The sequence below is a fragment of the Panulirus ornatus genome, chromosome 20, assembly GCF_036320965.1.
Source record: "Panulirus ornatus isolate Po-2019 chromosome 20, ASM3632096v1, whole genome shotgun sequence".
Lineage (NCBI taxonomy): Eukaryota > Metazoa > Arthropoda > Malacostraca > Decapoda > Palinuridae > Panulirus > Panulirus ornatus.
In genome coordinates, this window is record NC_092243.1 from 8,387,792 (window position 1) to 8,405,789 (window position 17,998).

General features: G+C 39.9%; 1 protein-coding gene across 8 annotated transcripts in view; it reads left to right on the forward strand.

Annotated features, from left to right (window-relative positions):
• The window catches only part of Stat92E (Signal transducer and transcription activator Stat92E), a 119,572-nt gene that overhangs the window by 84,914 nt on the left and 16,660 nt on the right, over positions 1-17,998 (forward strand). Inside the window, exon 17 of one of the 8 annotated variants that reach the window (XM_071674616.1) lies at positions 6,391-6,590. The exons of the other annotated variants lie outside the window; for them this stretch is intronic. Coding sequence (XP_071530717.1) covers positions 6,391-6,457 — 67 coding nt within the window. The 3' untranslated portion in view covers positions 6,458-6,590. Of the gene's footprint in view, positions 1-6,390; positions 6,591-17,998 lie in introns of those variants that run through there. 8 annotated transcript variants of the gene reach the window in all.

Consider the following 17,998-nt stretch of genomic DNA (forward strand, 5'->3'; position numbering starts at 1 on the left):
TAGTGAACTACTGGTTTTCAAGTCTTATTTCTCTAGAGTAGGCAAGTGTGGACTGAGGATGATAATAGAATAACCAAGAACAGGACCTCAGAGGATATTGCATTGCTATTTTTCATATGTATGTTTTTATGTATTTTCTAGGTAAAAATTGATGTATGATTATTATAAAAAGCCTCCAACATCAGGATGTTGTTAATTGCTGCTGTTTATTATGCTCTTTAGATCAGAGAATTTTATATTACAACATATCATTTGTAATGTAATCCTACAGTAAAATCAGTACCTGAGCAAAGTGTTCAATCTCAGTTATCTCCCCTATCTTGGATTTACATTAAACAGAATTTTGGTAAGTATTTTTCTTTTTTTTTTTTTTTTTTTTTTTTTTACTTAGTTGCCCCTCTTGCTTAGAGTCAGTCACAGGAACAAATGAACAATTGCTTCATTTTCACACATCCATTCTCAAGTTGTTTTTTATAATGTTATAATGTAACAGATCTAGGAACTTCATGCAAAACCAAGCCCCAAAGACTGTTATGTGGTTTAACTTATCTTTTCATATGCCCTGGTTCAATTCATTGACAGCTCTTCACCACCTCGCCACCCTTTCACAATAATTGAATTTTATCCATAGCACACCTTTCACCCTCCTAAATGTTCAGGCCTTGATACCCTAAAGTCTCCTTCTCTCCATCCCGTAGTTCTTCTTGCTCAGAAGGGGTGAAAAGAATAGGCTTGTGGCTGAAGACCGTTCTTAATGAACCTTGCAGAGATAACTATTTAGAGAAGTACTAGCAAAGAGAAATTGTACAATACGGCAAGTAAGCTGTAGTGAATGCTGTCTGCTAGCTCTTACATTTCTCCAGTTTTTCTTTGCAGGTACTTTTAAGTAGGTAGTCTCCCTTGCTTCCTCCACATCTGATGCACACACACTCATACACCCTCTTTATCAGTCTTTCTTTGCTAAACCTCTTCATATGCCCAAACCATTGTGTCACTCCTCTCAGCCCAATTACTCAAACTGCAATTAATGCCACACCTTTTTGACTCTCAAACTTTTGTGAGTGAGCAACCCTTCTCATGCTACACATTGTTCTCAGGCATTTATTTTCCAACATATACGTCTTCTTTACTTCAATTGATGTTCTAATTTTTTCTGCCTCTGTTTAAAAATGTAGCTAAAATTTTATACATAGATATCCTGGAAGGTTTGGAAAAAATTCTGCTCTTGTCAGAACCCCTACAATCACCATTAGATTCGCAAGGCCATTGATATGCAGGTCTTGAGTACAGGTGTACCATGTAGAAAATTCATTGTTTATTGGATGACCTCAGTTATTAAGAGGAATGTTTCTAATGTCTCAGTTTGAGAGATTAGTTAAGAAGACTAGCATGAGAAATGTCAAGAAATAAGTGATGGAGATTGATTTTAGTGGGATTCAGTAAGAAAAGAGGCTTGCATGGAAAGCTTTATGCTTTAGTAGTGATATAACTTTACACTGCAGAAGTTCAATTGCAGTATATTGGAGTAATGTTATAGCTCTACTCTGGCCTTCAGGATTCCATTTTAGCCATAATACTGTAAGCATGAATTTGTTTGATTGGCAGTCATTCCATGCTACTGATTTACAGAGTCAGGAAGGAATCATATGCGTTAACCCATTATGGTGTTTTATGTAAGCTCCCAGTCTTTCTTACATGAAATAAAAGCACAATGAAAATTTGGTGTCAGTTGACTGAACCAGGGCATGCGAAGCGGCTAGGGTAAGCCATGGAAAGGTGAGTGGGCCTTAGCTTTGGAGAGAGTTTTGATTTTGATGCATTACACGTGACAGCTAGAGAATGGGTGTGGTCAACTGCAGCCTTTCTTCTTCTCACCCTGGTGCTAGCCCGGAAAGCAGCAGTCAGTAATTTCTCTTTATATCTAGCCCACATACACATACGAAAAAATGAACGTGTGAATGAAGAAAGAAAGGTCTCTTTTTTGATGATAAGGTGGAAGATTTAGGTTGCTTGAATCAATTAGGTATGCAAAGTTGGTTGTGAAAAGTTGTTTGATGAACAGGAAAGAGTTGGTGAGAGCCTTGTGTAAGATGAAATGTGGCAAGGTGGCTGGAATGGATGGTATTACACTTGATTTTCTTTAGAAAGGGTGTGATTGTTGTGTTTTGATTGATTGGTAGGATTTTCAGTATATGCATGGTGTTACGAATCCTCCTACTGGGAAGGATTGTCAAATACGCACACAGATAACACTCTTAAAGTCATGGGATTAAATCACACGCCAGCATTAAAACTGCTTATAATCCAAGAACTAAAGAGTACAAAATGACGGAAGCACATTAATCAGGCACAAATCATTTACGCTAACACTGAACATGAGTTCAGTATTCCAGGTAAGATTTCAAACCAGGAGATCTCTTTCTTTTATGACAATTTGACTGTAGCAACATGATTCAAGATACACTTATTTGTTGGACACTTCTTTGACAAGTTACGATATTCTTTGACACTCGAAATGAAATGACAGAGGCAGTTCAACACCATAGAGTTTTGTATAGCGCCACTGTACACTGATCATTGGCTATGGGGTTGAGACAGAGGGGAAAATCACTTACCTTGGCTGGGCTATGGGGTAGAGGAAATCGTGGCCCAGCTGGTGTCAGAGGTTTTTATTGCAGGGAGGAGCAATCCAGGAGTGGCCTGCCCCGCTCTGCTGCCCTAGTCCCAGGTGGGGTTGGTGAAGGGTGACCCATAGTGCCACTCTTGATTGGTTAGAGGCCTAAGGTCCAGTTGTGATTGGAGGAGGATGGCTCATTGTGCCACTCCTACTTGGCTGGAGGGTCTTAGGTTTGGCTGTGACTAGAGGAGGGTGGCTCATGGTGCCACTCCTGGTTGGCTGAAGGGTCTTATGTCCGGCCCACATCTTGCCTAAGGCCCAACCTCTTCTTGTCCTGACGGTAATGACGATATACAGGAAGCCATATTTCCTAGCTTACCTCCTACCTTGACCCCAAGTCGTCTGTTGCCTCGGACAGGGGAGAAATGACAGGTCCAAGTGTTGAGGGTGACTGGAATTAATGGCCTGGCATGACCCCTGTACGTGACCTTGGCCAACTGGTTTCTTGGGTATGGGAAAGACGGCAGGTTGAGAGTGCCTGAATTGATGATCTGGCCAGGGGAGTGAAACCCAAGCCTAGATAACGGAGGCCCTAGCCCTCCTCTCTGTTGTCCTATAACATATCACTTACACCATAAACACACAAGGGACACACACATATATATATGAACATGGGGACACACACACACATGTTCGTAACAATGGATCATGGTGAGGTGCCTGAGTGGATGGCAGAATGCATGTATAGTGCCATAGCATAAAGGCAAGGGGCAGAAAGATGAGTTTGAACTTCAGAGTTATAAGTTTGTTGAGTGTAACAGGTAAGTTGTTTGGAAATCATGTACAGAGCATCAGATTGTGGAGGAAAAGATTGGTTTTTTGAGTGGTAAATGATGTGTGGATCATGTGCTTGCTGTGAATGTGTGTGAGAAATACTAAGAGAAACAGAAGGACTTGTGTGTGACATTAATGGATCTGGAGGAAGCATATGATAGGGTTGATAGAGATTCCTCCTGGAAGGTCTTACAAGTATGTGCTGTAGAAGGAAAGCTACTAGATAGAAGCAGTGAGAAGTTCATGGAGGAAGTTTAGAGAAAATGATTAAAAGCAAGTTTATAAGGTTTAAGAGTGCAGAGGGACAGGTTGTTTGGAGAATAGATTGAAAAGAGAAAACTTGGAGTATATGGAGTGTTCTAGCTGGGAGTGGACATGTCAACAGATAGAACAATGGAAGCAAAAGTGAATCATAGGGTGGGTGAGGGGAGGCGGTTTTATGAGCATTAAAGAATGTGCGGAAAGAGAGGTTGGTACCTGGAAGGATGAAAATGGTTTTGTTTGAAGGCATAGTAGTCCCAACGATGTTGTGTGGATGCGAGGCATGGGCAGTGGATTAGGATGTGTGAAGGATGGTGGATGTGTTGGAAAGGAAATGTTTTAGGACAGTAGAGGGTGTGAGGTGGTTTAATTGAATAAGTAATGAAAGGATACGAGAAAGGTTTGGTGGTGAAAAGAGTGGATTGAGAAAGCTGAAGAGAGTGTGCTTTTTTTTGGGCTAATGGGTAGAATCAGTGAGGAGAGGTTGACAAAGAGGATACATATGTCAGAAGTGGAGGGGACCAGACGAGTTGGAAGGATGGAGTGAAAAATATTTTGAGTGCTTGGGGCCTGAACATACAGGAGGATGAAAGGCAACCCTGGGATAGAGTAAATTGGAGTGATATGGTATACAGGGGTTGACTTGGTGTCAGTGGACCGAGCCAGGGAATACAAAGCAGGTGGGGTAAATCGTGAAAATGTCTGTGAGGCCTGGTTGTGGACTGGTGACTGTGGTTTTGATGCAGTGCACATGACAGCTAGGGAATGTTCAATTTTTCATTTTCATTGCCCAAAAATGAGTTTTGTGTCTGTGGTATATATAAAATATTTTTGGAAAAGAAAACACAGTAAGATACTTGTGCAGGAGGGAAGCTATTTCTTTAGTGATGTTTGTGTAGGAGCCATTTTGATTTGATAATAGGCCAATAATCTTGATTTTTTGTTCTATCTGATATAATTAAAGAATTATCTAGGGTTTTTCTTCATGTTCGGAGAAATTCTTTTTTCAAAGTTTATTGTACAGTTGCTGTAATTTTTTTTCTTGTGAGCAGCCATTTCTTATGTATAGGTGCTTTATTGACCCTTTTATGGAATATTTGTTGCATTTCTGGGATGGTTCTTTCTTCACCTCTCTGTTAACGAGTGGAATCAAAGGCCTTCAGTCCCCTCAGTTTTCCTGGAATTGCATGTCTTCAACCATACTTTGCTGTATGCTGCAATGTTGTCCTGTCTCTCTTCTACTGGTTTTGATTTGGTATCTACTCGTGTGAGCTGTCTGCATGTGCCACCTGAGGCATGGGTCTGAAAGATGCTACCCATAGTTCCTATGCATAGACAGTATGTTTGGGGATTGATCATTGTGATACCTTGCTTTCCTGAGACAACAAAGTTAGGGAATTTTCTTCCACTTGTTCTTACCTCTTCCTATAACCTTTCTGCTTATAAAGTTGAGTATACAAATACCTGTGGAAACAAGATATTTGCATTCTTTTTCTACTTTTTTCTTTTTATCTGAGATATCCTATGATTAGGACATGTTTCCTCATGCCAAATCAGTGACTATAAAAGAAGGAAATGTTTTTTTTGTGTAAATGAAATGTGATTATAAAAATGATAAATGAATAAGATGTTTTTGCATAGTGTGGCAAGTCTGTATAGCATGAAATCACATCTAGAAAGAAATTATAAATTATTTAGTGTTATCTACTTATAACTCTCCTACCCCTAGAATAAAAATCACAAAACATGGTCATGTCCACTTCAATTCAAATGCTTTTCAGTCCAGCAGCTCTACTCAGTGTGCCTGCATTGTATTTCATTTTCTTTAATTTTAGCATTTTTATGAAGCAATGTCAGCTGCTCTTTACTAGTCCTGATATAAGCAATTTTCACTGTTTTGTGTCTTGTGAAATATAATGCAACTCACATAATAGTAAAGATTTTTTTGACATCTTTGTATATGTATATTTTTCCATGTGTATTTGTGGATATAGCTTTTCTGCATGCATGACCCTGTCTTTGCCATTTTAAATCTTAAAGAACATGTTTTTAATCATATTGAATTAGATTGGAGCAAGTTAAATGAACTAGAATGCACTGTAATATGACAGATAGTCATTGATTTTGATTCATCATTGCAATGCAGGTGAAAGTTCAAAGAATAGCAAGAAAGAATTTGTTAAGAGTGAGTTGTGTTTGTCATTTATGTTCATCTGAAGGATTAGGGAAAATAGTTGGAATAGCTTTACAGTTGTTCATTTGTTCAGATTCCAGGACTTTTGATTAGTTCTTTTTGTACTTAACTGAGTAATGCCATCGTTAATTTTTTTTTGAAGCAAGATCACCCAGAGTTGTTGTTTGATGCAGTGGCTCCCAATGCTCACCCAAAGAGTGAGATGTATGAGAGACATTAAACACAGACTAGGGAATATGCAGCAAGTACTCACAGAGGATATTTTGGCAGTTTTGGGATTTTTCTGAGGAATGATATGTTGTTCTTATTTGGAGGAAAGGATATAGTATGAAATCATGTACCTTTGCTGCAGTTGATAGTGAGATACTATAGTGATAAGTATTTTTGTTTTTCTACCTGACAATTTTTAATTTTCTGGATTCACTTGAATTCTTTTTTAATCACTAATCATTAATATCTGAATGGTGATATAATTCCTTTACAGTGACCAAAAGCCTTCGTTGGATTCTCCTTTATTTGATGCTGCCAATGTCCTCTCAGACTTCCCATAGGTTGGAGTGACAAACCAGTTGTTAGTTACATAAAGCCACAGTTCGTATTATTTCATTTGACATTGCTCTTACGCACAAGAAAGATCAAAATTGGCAGTAGTGACCAGTTGTGATGTCATGCTGTCTGAGTCATCATGTGATGGTTATTTGGGTGAAATGTATCCAACTTATTGGTGACACTCACCTGAGAGTTACTTTTACATATCGGATATTGCAGTAGGTTATTGTGTGGCAACATATGAATGTTGTAGATTATTAATAGCATCTGTATTTGTGTGCTGTAATAGTGTGTATATCAGAAAAACACTAGAAAACATCACAAATATTTTTGTAAGTTGTACACACTATATTCATGATTGCTTTCTACATTTTCTCTCCACAAGTATGGCTGATCTCATGTAACGAGTCTTTGTCTAAAGAAAGGATTTGTTAGCAATATCATTGTGCATGCCTTTAAATGGTAAATGATATGATCTGTTATTCTGCTGTATTGGATCAACATTCAGCCAAAGAGAATTTGAATGATTGTTGAGGTAATTATTATTGGAAGATGACATCACAATGGCATTTTCAAAATTGTAAGTATTGTCTTTATGATTAATTATGCAGCACATCACCTATATCACAACAGTATTGGAAAACTTTAAAAAGTATACATTTGCCATATTTGCCTTTGTTCCATGACATCTGTTATCCTATCAAGATCGTGCCTCTCCAGATTGATTCATCAAGACATACGCACATAACCAAGAAGCTATAGAGAGGCTTTTTTTTTTAGGAAGATGGAGTTGATTGGTAACAATATTGGCCCCTAATATTCATAAGGCTGAGACTTCCAAATATGACTTTTGTAATGAAAGACACTTGAGTTGCAAATGAGTGATACTGCTTTAGATATAGTATATGTTTGTGTGTGAAATAACCAATTTTTAAGTGAAAATTAAGACTATTTTTATCACAATTGTATGTCAGGCATGTGAGATTTTATTTTACTGACTGTGGAGATGTCAAGTGTGTTTTATTGCAAAAGTAATCTTTTAAGTGTGGCCTTGCAACTAGATGCTCAATTGGTGCCGTCATAAAGTCATAGTGCATGATACAATATGTGAGCACAGTGATAGGTAACTCATATTATTGCAAACTTGAAATTTTCATGAGTTGCTTTGTAGTATGTTAGTTGACAAGAGAACACAACAGCATGAATTATTTATTGGAGTAATTTATGAATTGATTTAAGAGAAGTATCTACTTCATTTACACTTTTTTATGTACCTGTAATTTAAGTCAGTCATTCTTGTTATCCTCAAAATAGAAAAATGGTTCTTGTATATATGTCCAGGAACCAAAAGTTACTTTCATTTTTTGTTAAATCTCCCCCAATTAATGTTCCTTTGTATAGACCAAATACATTTCCTATTGTAATTATGATATTTCATTGATTATATTGTGAGTTGTATTGATATTACCATTACATCAAGATGTGTCATATCTTGATATCATCACTCGTCAATGTATTATGAATATATTGATGAAGGAATAACTTATCAAATGTTCATGTTTGTGGATTATATATTTTTGAAGAGAATACTCTTAAGAGACATGGTTACTTTTAAAAGAAGCTGTCTTAATAGAAAACTTAAAAAAGTATGTCAGGCTGTCTATCCAAAATACTTCCAGCCAACAAGAATTAGTGTTTCTGCATTAACCATTTTATTCTGTTGGTTGGATGTATGCAGAGATCTCATGAATTTTGCTTCACGTTTAACCAGGTACACTAATCTTAAGGAATTAGCTACATGGCCGTATGACATTAATCTGAAAGTGAATTGAACTAAAAGTTCAATTGATGAATGTGGAAAAAAAAAGGCCATTTTTTTTTTTTTTTTTTTTTTAGTTTTCATCTCCATGTGTTTTATTTGATTTTACTAATTTTTCTTCATCTCTGATTATATCAGAATTTGGCTAGGTGAATGTAAGATACAGATTATTATGCTATAGCTCATAACTGCAATATGTAAAGAATCTCCTTATGTTTAATATGTAACTAAAGCAGGTGGTATGAAATGAAGTTGAATTTGATGGACTTTCTGATTACTTTATTCATGTGCTTTGAAAATTAAGACCTCGTTTTCCAGGAGCTCCACAGTTCCAAGGCCACTTTGTACTCGGTTACAGAGACTGGAGGGACTCCTTTGAAGTGAAAAGTTTTTTCATGAGACATTACTCTTGTTTCATCAACTGATGATGATGCAGTACTCTTGTTTCATCAACCGATGATGATGCAGTCACGTCAGGGATTACTTTTTTCTCAGTGTAACCTCATGCATGTGTAATCCAGTAACATCTGTATATATAGATATTTTCTTTTCTTCTTTCATACTATTCACCATTCCCGCATTAGCGAGGTAGCGTTAAGAACAGAGGACTGGGCCTTTGAGGAAATATCCTCACCTGGCCCCCTTCTCCGTTCCTTCTTCTGGAAAATTAAAAAAAACAAGAGGGGAGGATTTCCAGCCCCCCACTTCCTTCCCTTTTAGTCGCCTTCTACGACATGCAGGGAATACGTGGGAAGTATTCTTTCTCCTCTATCCCCAGGGATATATACATACTTGTACATCTCACTGTATACATATATATACACACACAGACATTACATATATACACATGTACATAATTCATTCTTTCTTTCTTTCTTTCTTTCAAACTATTCGCCATTTCCCGCGTTAGCGAGGTAGCGTTAAGAACAGAGGACTGGGCCTTTGAGGGAATATCCTCACCTGGCCCCCTTTGCTGTTCCTTCTTTTGGAAAATTAAAAAAAAAAATAATGAGCGGGGAGGATTTCCAGCCCCCCGCTCCCTCCCCTTTTAGTCGCCTTCTACGACACGCAGGGAATACGTGGGAAGTATTCTTTCTCCCCTATCCCCAGGGATAATAATTCATACTGTCTGCCTTTATTCATTCCCAATGCCTCCTTGCCACACATGGATGGAATAACATCCCCCTCCCCCCTCATGTGTGCGAGGTAGCGCTAGGAAAAGACAACAAAGGCCCCATTCGTTCACACTCAGTCTCTAGCTGTCATGCAATAATGCCCGAAACCACAGCTCCCTCTCCACATTCAGGCCCCACAGAACTTTCCATGGTTTACCCCAGGCGCTTCACATGCCCTGATTCAATCCATTGACAGCATGTTGACCCCGGTATACCACATCGATCCAATTCACTCTATTCCTTGCCCGCCTTTCACCCTCCTGCATGTTCAGGCCCCAATCACTCAAAATCTTTTTCACTCCATCTTTCCACCTCCAATTTGGTCTCCCACTTCTCCTCGTTCCCTCCACCTCTGACACATATATCCTCTTGGTCAATCTTTCCTCACTCATTCTCTCCATGTGCCCAAACCATTTCAAAACACCCTCTTCTGCTCTCTCAACCACGCTCTTTTTATTTCCACACATCTCTCTTACCCTTACATTACTTACTCGATCAAACCACCTCACACCACATATATATTTATATTTGATATATTTAATATATTTAATCCCTGGGGATTGGGGAGAAAAAATACTTCCCATGCATTCCCCGTGTGTCATAGGAGATGACTAAAGGGGACAGGAGCGAGGGGCTAGAAACCCTTCCTTCCTTGTATTTTAACTTTCTGAAAGGGGAAACAGAAGGAGCCATGCGGGGAGTGCTCATCCTCTTCGAAGGCTCAGATTGGGGTGTCTAAATGTGTTTGGATATAACCAAAATGAGAAAAAAGGAGAGATAGGTAGTATGTTTGAAGAAAGGAACCTAGGTGTTTTGGCTTTAAGTGAAACGAAGGTCAAAGGTGAAGGGGAAGATTGGTTTAGGAATGTCTTGAGTAAAGTCAAGGGTTGGTGAGAGGACAAGGGCAAAGGAAGGAGTAGCACTACTCCTGAAGCAGGAGTTGTGGGAGTATGTGATCGAGTGTAAGAAAGTAAACTGTAGATTGATATGGGTAAAACTAAAAGTGAATGGAGAGAGGGGTGATTATTGGTGTCTTTGCATCTGGTCATGAGAAGAAAGATCATGAGAGGCAAGTGTTTTGGGAGCAGCTGAGTGAGTGTGTTAGCAGCTTTGATGCACGTGACCGGGTTATAGTGATGGGTGATTTGAATGCAGTGGTGAGTAATGTGGCAGTTGAGGGTATAATTGGTGTAAATAGGGTGTTCAGTGTTGTAAATGGAAATGTTAAAGAGCTTGTACATTTGCATGCTGAAAAAGGACTGGTTATTTGGAATATCTGGTTTAAAAAGAGATATACATAAGTATATGTATGTAAGTAGGAGAGATGGCTGGAAAGCGTCATTGGATTACGTGTTAATTGATAGGCTCGTGAAAGAGAGACTTGTAGATGTTAATGTGCTGAGGGGCAATTGAAGGGATGTCTGATCATTATCTCATGGAGGCGAAGGTTAAGATTTGTAGAGGTTTTCAGAAAAGTATAGAAAATGGGATGAAGAGAGTGGTGATAATAAGTGAGCTTGGAAAGGGGACTTGTGTGAGGAAGTACCAGGAGAGATTGAGTGCAGGATGGCAAAAGGTGGGAGCAAATGACATAAGGGGAGTGAGGGAGGAATGGGATGTATTTAGGGAAGCAGTGATGGCTTGCGCAAAAGATGCTTGTAGCATGAGAAAGATGGGAGGTGGGCAGATTAGAAAGCGTGGTGAGTGGTGGGTGAAGAAGAAAGATTGTTAGTGAAAGAGAAGAGATAGGTGTTTGGATGATTTTTGCAGGTAAGTAGTGCAAATGAGTGGGAGATGTATAAAAGAAAGAGGCAGGAGGTCAAGAGAAAGGTGCAAGAGATGAAAAGGAGAGCAAATGAGAGTTGGGGTGAGAGAGTATCATTAAATTTTAGGGAGAATAATAAGATGTTTTGGAAGGGTAAATAAAGTGCATAAGACAAGAGAACAAATGGGAACATTGGTGAAGGGGGCTAATGAGGTAATAACAAGTAGTGGTGGAGTGAGAAGGAGATGGAGTGAGTAATTTGATGGTTTGTTGAATGTATTTGATGATAGAGTGGCAGATATAGGGTGTTTTGGTTGAGTTGGTATGCGTAGTGAGAGGGTCAGGGAGAATGGTTTGGTATACAGAGAATAGGTAGTGAAAGCTTTGTGGAAGATGAAAGCTGGAAAGGTGGCAGGTTTGGATGATATTACAGTGGAATTTATTAAAAAATGGGGTGACTGTTTTGTTGACTGGCTGGTAAGGATATTCAGTGTATGTATGGTTCATGGTGAAGTGCCTGAGGATTGGCAGAATGCATGTGTAGTGCCATTGTACACAGGCAAAGGTGATAATGGCGAGTGTTCAAATTACAGAGGTATAAGTTTGTTGAGTATTCCTGGGAAGTTATATGGAAGTGTATTGATTGAGATGGTAAAGGCATGTACAGATCATCAGATTGGGGAAGAGCATTGTGGTTTCTGAAGTGGTAGAGGATGTGTGGATCAGGTGTTTGTTTTGAAGAATGTGTGTGAGAAATACTTAAAGAACAGATGGTTGGATTTGTATGTAGCATGTATGGATCTGGACAAGGCGTATGATAAGAGTTGATAGAGATGCTCTGTAGAAGGTATTAAGAGTGTATGGTGTTGGAGGTAAGTTGCTAGAAGCAGTGAAAAGTTTTTATCAAGGATCTTAGGCATGTGTATGAGTAGGAAGAGAGGAAAGTGATTGGTTTCCAGTGAATGTCAGTTTGCGGCAGGGGTGCTTTATGTCTCCATGGTTGTTTAATATGTTTATGGGTGGGGTTGTTAGGGAGGTGAATGCAAGAGTCTTTGAGAGAAGGGCAAGTATGCAGTCTGTTGTGGATGAGAGGGCTTGGGAAGTGAGTCAGTTGTTGTTTGCTGATGATACAGCGCTGGTGGCTGATTCAAGTGAGAAACTGCAGAAGTTGATGACTGAGTTTGGTAAAGTGTGTGAAAGAGGAAAGCTGAGAGTAATTGTGAGTAAGAGCAAGGTTATTAGGTTCAGTAGGGTTGAGGGACAAGTCAGTTGGGAGGTAAGTTTGATTGGAGAAAAACTGGAGGAAGTGAAGGGTTTAATTATCTGTGAGTGGCTTTGGCAGCAGATGGAACCATGGAAGCGGAAGTGAGTCACAGGGTGGGGGAGGGGGCAAAGGTTCTGGGAGCATTGAAGAATGTGTGGAAGGTGAGAATGTTATCAAGGAGAGCAAAGCTGGGTATGTAGAAGGAATAGTGGTTCCAACAATGTTATATGGTTGCGAGGCATGGGCTATAGATAGGGTTGTGCGGAGGAGGGTGGATGTGTTGGAAATGAGATGTTTAAGGACAATATGTGGTGTGAGGTGGTTTGATCGAGTAAGTAATGAAACGGTAAGAGAGATGTGTGTTAATAAAAAGAGTGTGGTTGAGAGAGCAGAAGAGAGTGTTTTGAAATTGAAATGGTTTGGTCACATGGAAAGAATGAGTGAGGAAAGGTTAACAAAGAGGATATATGTTTCAGAGGTGGAGGGAACAAGGAGAATGGGAGATCAAATTGGAGGTGGAAGGATGGAGTGAAAAAGAATTTGAGCAATCGGGGCCTAAACACACAGGAGGGTGAAAGGTGAGCATGTGAAGCGTCTGGGGTAAACCATGGAAAGTTTTGTGGGGCCTGGATGTGGAAAGGGAGCTATGGTTTCGGTGCATTACACATGACAGCTAGAGACTGAGTGTAAACGAATGTGGCCTTTGTCTTTTCTTAGTGCTACCTTGTGCATTCGCGGGAGGAGGGGGTGCCATTTCATATGTGGCGGGGTTGTGACGGGAATGGATGAAGGCAACAAGTATGAATATGCACGTGTATATATGTATATGTCTGTGTATGTATATATATGCATACGTTGAAAGGTATAGGTATATCTATGTGCATGTTTGGGTGTTTATGTATATACATGTGTATGTGGGTGGGTCGGGCCAGTCTTTCATCTGTTTCCTTGTGCTACCTCGCTGATGTGGGGACAGCAACTAAGTAATATAGATACACTGTGAGAGAAAAGTCACCCTTGAAGAGGCTGTGTCAAATCTGTTGATGAACAGAGTGCAGTATCATCAAAGAACTTGGTGGGGTTGTATCATTGGGGGCATTTTTTTTATCAAAGAACTTGTCACTCCTGAATAAGATTCCAGCACTAGTGAAAAGTCACTTGCGATGTCACTCATGAATAAGGTTCTAGGGCAAGTGAAAAGTCACTTATGGTGAGGTTATATTTTTGGGAGTAAAGTCTCATCAAAGAACTTGTCACATCAAAGGAGTCCACATTTTCCAGCTACTAAGAGGAGCTCAGCCTTGGATTGCAGGAGCCCTTGGAAAGAGGTCCTAGGGTTATTGTAAATTGATGATTTATTCATTACATGTTCACCATTTCCCCACTTTAGCAAGGTAGTGCCTCATTTGCTCTCATGATTTCTCTAGCTATCTTGTATAACCTCCCCAATACAAGTGCAAGCCAATGGCATTAACCTTAACCCTGGACCACATATACCTCAGTCCACATTACCAAATGCCCTTCACCAAAAAGCATTGTTCCATCAAATCCTCCTGCTGCACTCTTTCATATCACCACTACATATCACTGTGAGCTATTAAAGATTACTCAGAACATTGGAAATGCAGCAGCCACTCAGACAGTAACTACGAAAACCCTCTCACAAACACCCCTCACCTGTAGCACAAAACACACTTTCACAGTAAAACAAACAAACTTTACCATTTATAGAATCTCAGTAACAAGCTTAAACATCCTGTAACTCATTGCCAGTGGTATTTAAAACAAACACTCAGAAATACTACCTACAGAACCTTATCAACAAATTTAGACATCCTGTAACCCATTGCTAGTGGCATTTAAATCAAACACTTAGAAATACTGAATCAACTCAGAAAACACATCTTCATATCTCATTCAAGAAACCAGACTCACCTCAAGATCCAGTCTTTCTACAGCTCAGTCATAATGGGAGACAAGGGAAGAGGGACAAAGAAGAGGACTCATAACACTCACCTACCAAATCATACTATTCTCCAGCACCTCTTACATTATAAAACAGTTCAGAGACAGTTACAGCACCCTAGAAATGCAATCCATAAGAGTAAGACTTAACAGTACTAACTACATCATAATCAGTACCTACGTACCTCCTCCCTAAACATGCTTCTCCAGATATACTCCCCAACTATGAAACATGATCAGCATACACAATACCTATCTTTGTGGGGTTTTAGTGCCCATTGGCAAATCATTCACTCCCAAGTGGGTACTGAGGTGAACTGTTCATAAACTAACAACACATTTTATCCATCTAACCAGATTTTCATCCCTCCATATCCAGCAGCTGACCTTGCTAGACATCACCGTTTGTTGACCATCACTATACAGGACCATTTGGAACTGTCTACTAACCACCTGCCCATCCTGATTACACTCCATCTGGCCCACCCAACCCACAGATCCACCAAAATGGCATCACAAACTACAGAACAGCAGTCTGGCCAGCCTTCCAATGGAAACAAAGTTCCAAAACTTCAGTATTGGTGAATTCTCATCCATAGATCATGCACTTTCACACCTCATCATCTCCAACCAACCTGACAAAAAACATGCACCACAAGGACATAGAAAGAAAGAAATACAACCCAATCTTCTCTCCACAAGTTACCTTACAAAGCAACTCGGACAAAACTACTCGCCATCAACAGAAATTAGAGTCCCAAACTCAGATTAATGCTATCTGCCACATAATCACTGAAAAGCAAACTGAAAACTGGCACTCCTTCCTCAGTGGTGGACCACAAGACCCACAGCAACCGACTCTGGTGCACATTATAGATGATCCACACTACCATACCAATCCAGCCACCACTCATGTAGCGCTCTTGTCCTACTCCAGTGAAACTTTTCTTTCAAAGAACACACAGATATACTCATGAGACACTAATTGAAAATTAACCACAAACCATTGTTGCTGCTAAAGAGGGAAGTCTTGAAAAACCTGCAGGAAATCCACCCAGAAACATTTGCTCACCCATCTTCCATTCTTACTGTTACATGCATTGCAATTAAAAGATTAAAGAGCTCACTTGCTATAGGTCCAGACAACACATCTAACTTTCACATAAAGCATTTTGGCCCATTTTACAGTCCAAATACTTACAGATGTTGTCAGCCACTGTTTGCTACACATCAGAATCCCTAACATCTGGAAACTTACCGAGATGATACCAATCCTGAAATACTCCAAACCACTCAGCATTTCCTCCTCTTACTTTTGTGTCACTTCTGTACTTGGTATCCAAACTCTGGGAAAAAGTGACCCACAACAAAAGAGACAAGACCTCCAACTTTCACCCACTCAGCGTGTCTTTAGACCCAACCACATTACACAACAAAATCCCTAACATCTGGAAATTTACTGAGATGATACCATTCCTGAAATCCTCCAAACCACCCAGCATTTTCCCCTTTTACTTCCTGTGTCACTTCTATCCTTGGTATCCAAACTCTGGGAAAAAGTGACCCACAACAAAGGAGACAAGACATCCCACTTTCACCCACACAGCATGTCTTTAGACCCAACCACACCATCATCTTTCTACACTCTGACCTCATGCAACATATCCAAGATGGCATGAGCACCCACCCACACAGTTTTAGCAACAGTAGACATCAAAGCATGTGATACCCTCCCCAGATATTTCGTCACACAGAAGATGTGTGACACTACCCATCACAAGAGTGACAAAATGTGTTTATCCAGTGTCATAGCTGGCTGCCATGGGTCACTTACAATGGCTTTTTACTCTCCAATACTTAAACTACAATGGCTTTCTCCTGAGAGCAGTTCTTTCTCAATCCCTTGTCAGTCTCTTCCTACATTACCTCCTATTACCTTTTGCAAACCACTGCATGAAGGTCTTTTCATATGCAGATAACCTCACAATCACCTCACAGGACCTAACAGGACAATAGCAACAAAAGAATTTCAGCACCGTTTTACACAGTTTTTGCAATGGCTTACCCTGAACTGAATATCTGAATCTTCACCAAAGTCTTCAGTCACTCTTTTGACGCAGACTGACAAAGCCATCTCCTACCCTCAAGTCACTCTGAATGGACAGTCACTCCCACTGAACAAAACTAACCATTTGAGCCAATTATGACACTAATAACATGAGCACAAAAGCAACACTCAAATCAAGCATCTTTAGGCCGCTAACTGGCACCATATTTGGACAAGAATACCATAACATCCTTTACAAACATTTTATACAGTCTGCTTGAAACTATTCTTCACCTGCTTCGTCTTTCAACCTGTTAGAAGCAGGTATAAGAAAGCTGCAAACCACATGAAGATGTGTACTGGCTGCATACCAAGCACAAACTCTCAACATCTACACATCCAAATACATCCCACCTCACCATGATTGGTACCAAATTCTTTGCAACAGCACTTCCACCCACTTCATTCCATAACTAACTATGAACCCTCATGAAGAAATAGAAATTTCACCCCTGCCATACACTTCATCAGCCATTACTCACAGAACATTTATAGAACGCATACACACTGAAATTACCTGACAAGCACTAAACAGTTACCCAACTCAATCTTAGATGCCACCTCACCAGACACATGTGTATCAGAAAGTACTCTCCCCAGACAAGTATTAGTCACATTTTCCTGTCTGCTGTCTGAGTTCTTGTGGTTGTGTTATGGTTCATGGCACCAAGAGATGGATGTGGAAAAACATGTAACAACAACAACAACAATAACAATGCGTTATTGGGTAATGGGCATATGAGATAGCTAGGGCATAGTGCTACAGAAGGTATAAGATAATTGTGGGAAAGGTCACTTGAGTTGGGGTGAGATACAGGAGACATGCATGGTAGGTGTTCCATGATGTTGGTGAAGGTGCTGGAGGTGAAGCAGGGGCAGATGGAAGAAATGCATGTCTGCTGAGTCTGTGTGGAGCTCCTGTGCTCGGTGGATGTGGCTTGTGTCATAGCTTCTGGAGTGAATTAAGGCTGCTAGTTTGTGCTTGGGTTGCAGGAGTGCCATGGATGTGGCCATTGGTCCCAATGTGTTGCTCCTTATGATTGGTGGAGGTGATGTCCCACATGAGTCCTGTTGAAAGTGGTTTTTGGAGATGCCAGAAAGGTTGAATACTAGGAGTCACATAGAAAAGTCTTCTGCTGACAGAGAAAGCATCCTAAGGTGGCTTGAGTGTGGTCACATGGCCAAGATTAAAGATACTGGAGTAGTATATTTGTTGTCTAGAGCGAATCTTGTTCCTAACATTGCTACAAACACCAATTCAACATATGATCTTTCATGCCCATGATACAACTACTTCTTGTAAGACACTGAACTCTAGACCATTGAGGTGGATGTGCAACAGAAGTTTTATGAAATTAGAAGAGACTCCTGGGGCTTGAAGTAAGTTTAATGAAATAGCATCAGGAACAGATGTAGAAAATAGTCTAATTTGCTCATATTCATTCCCC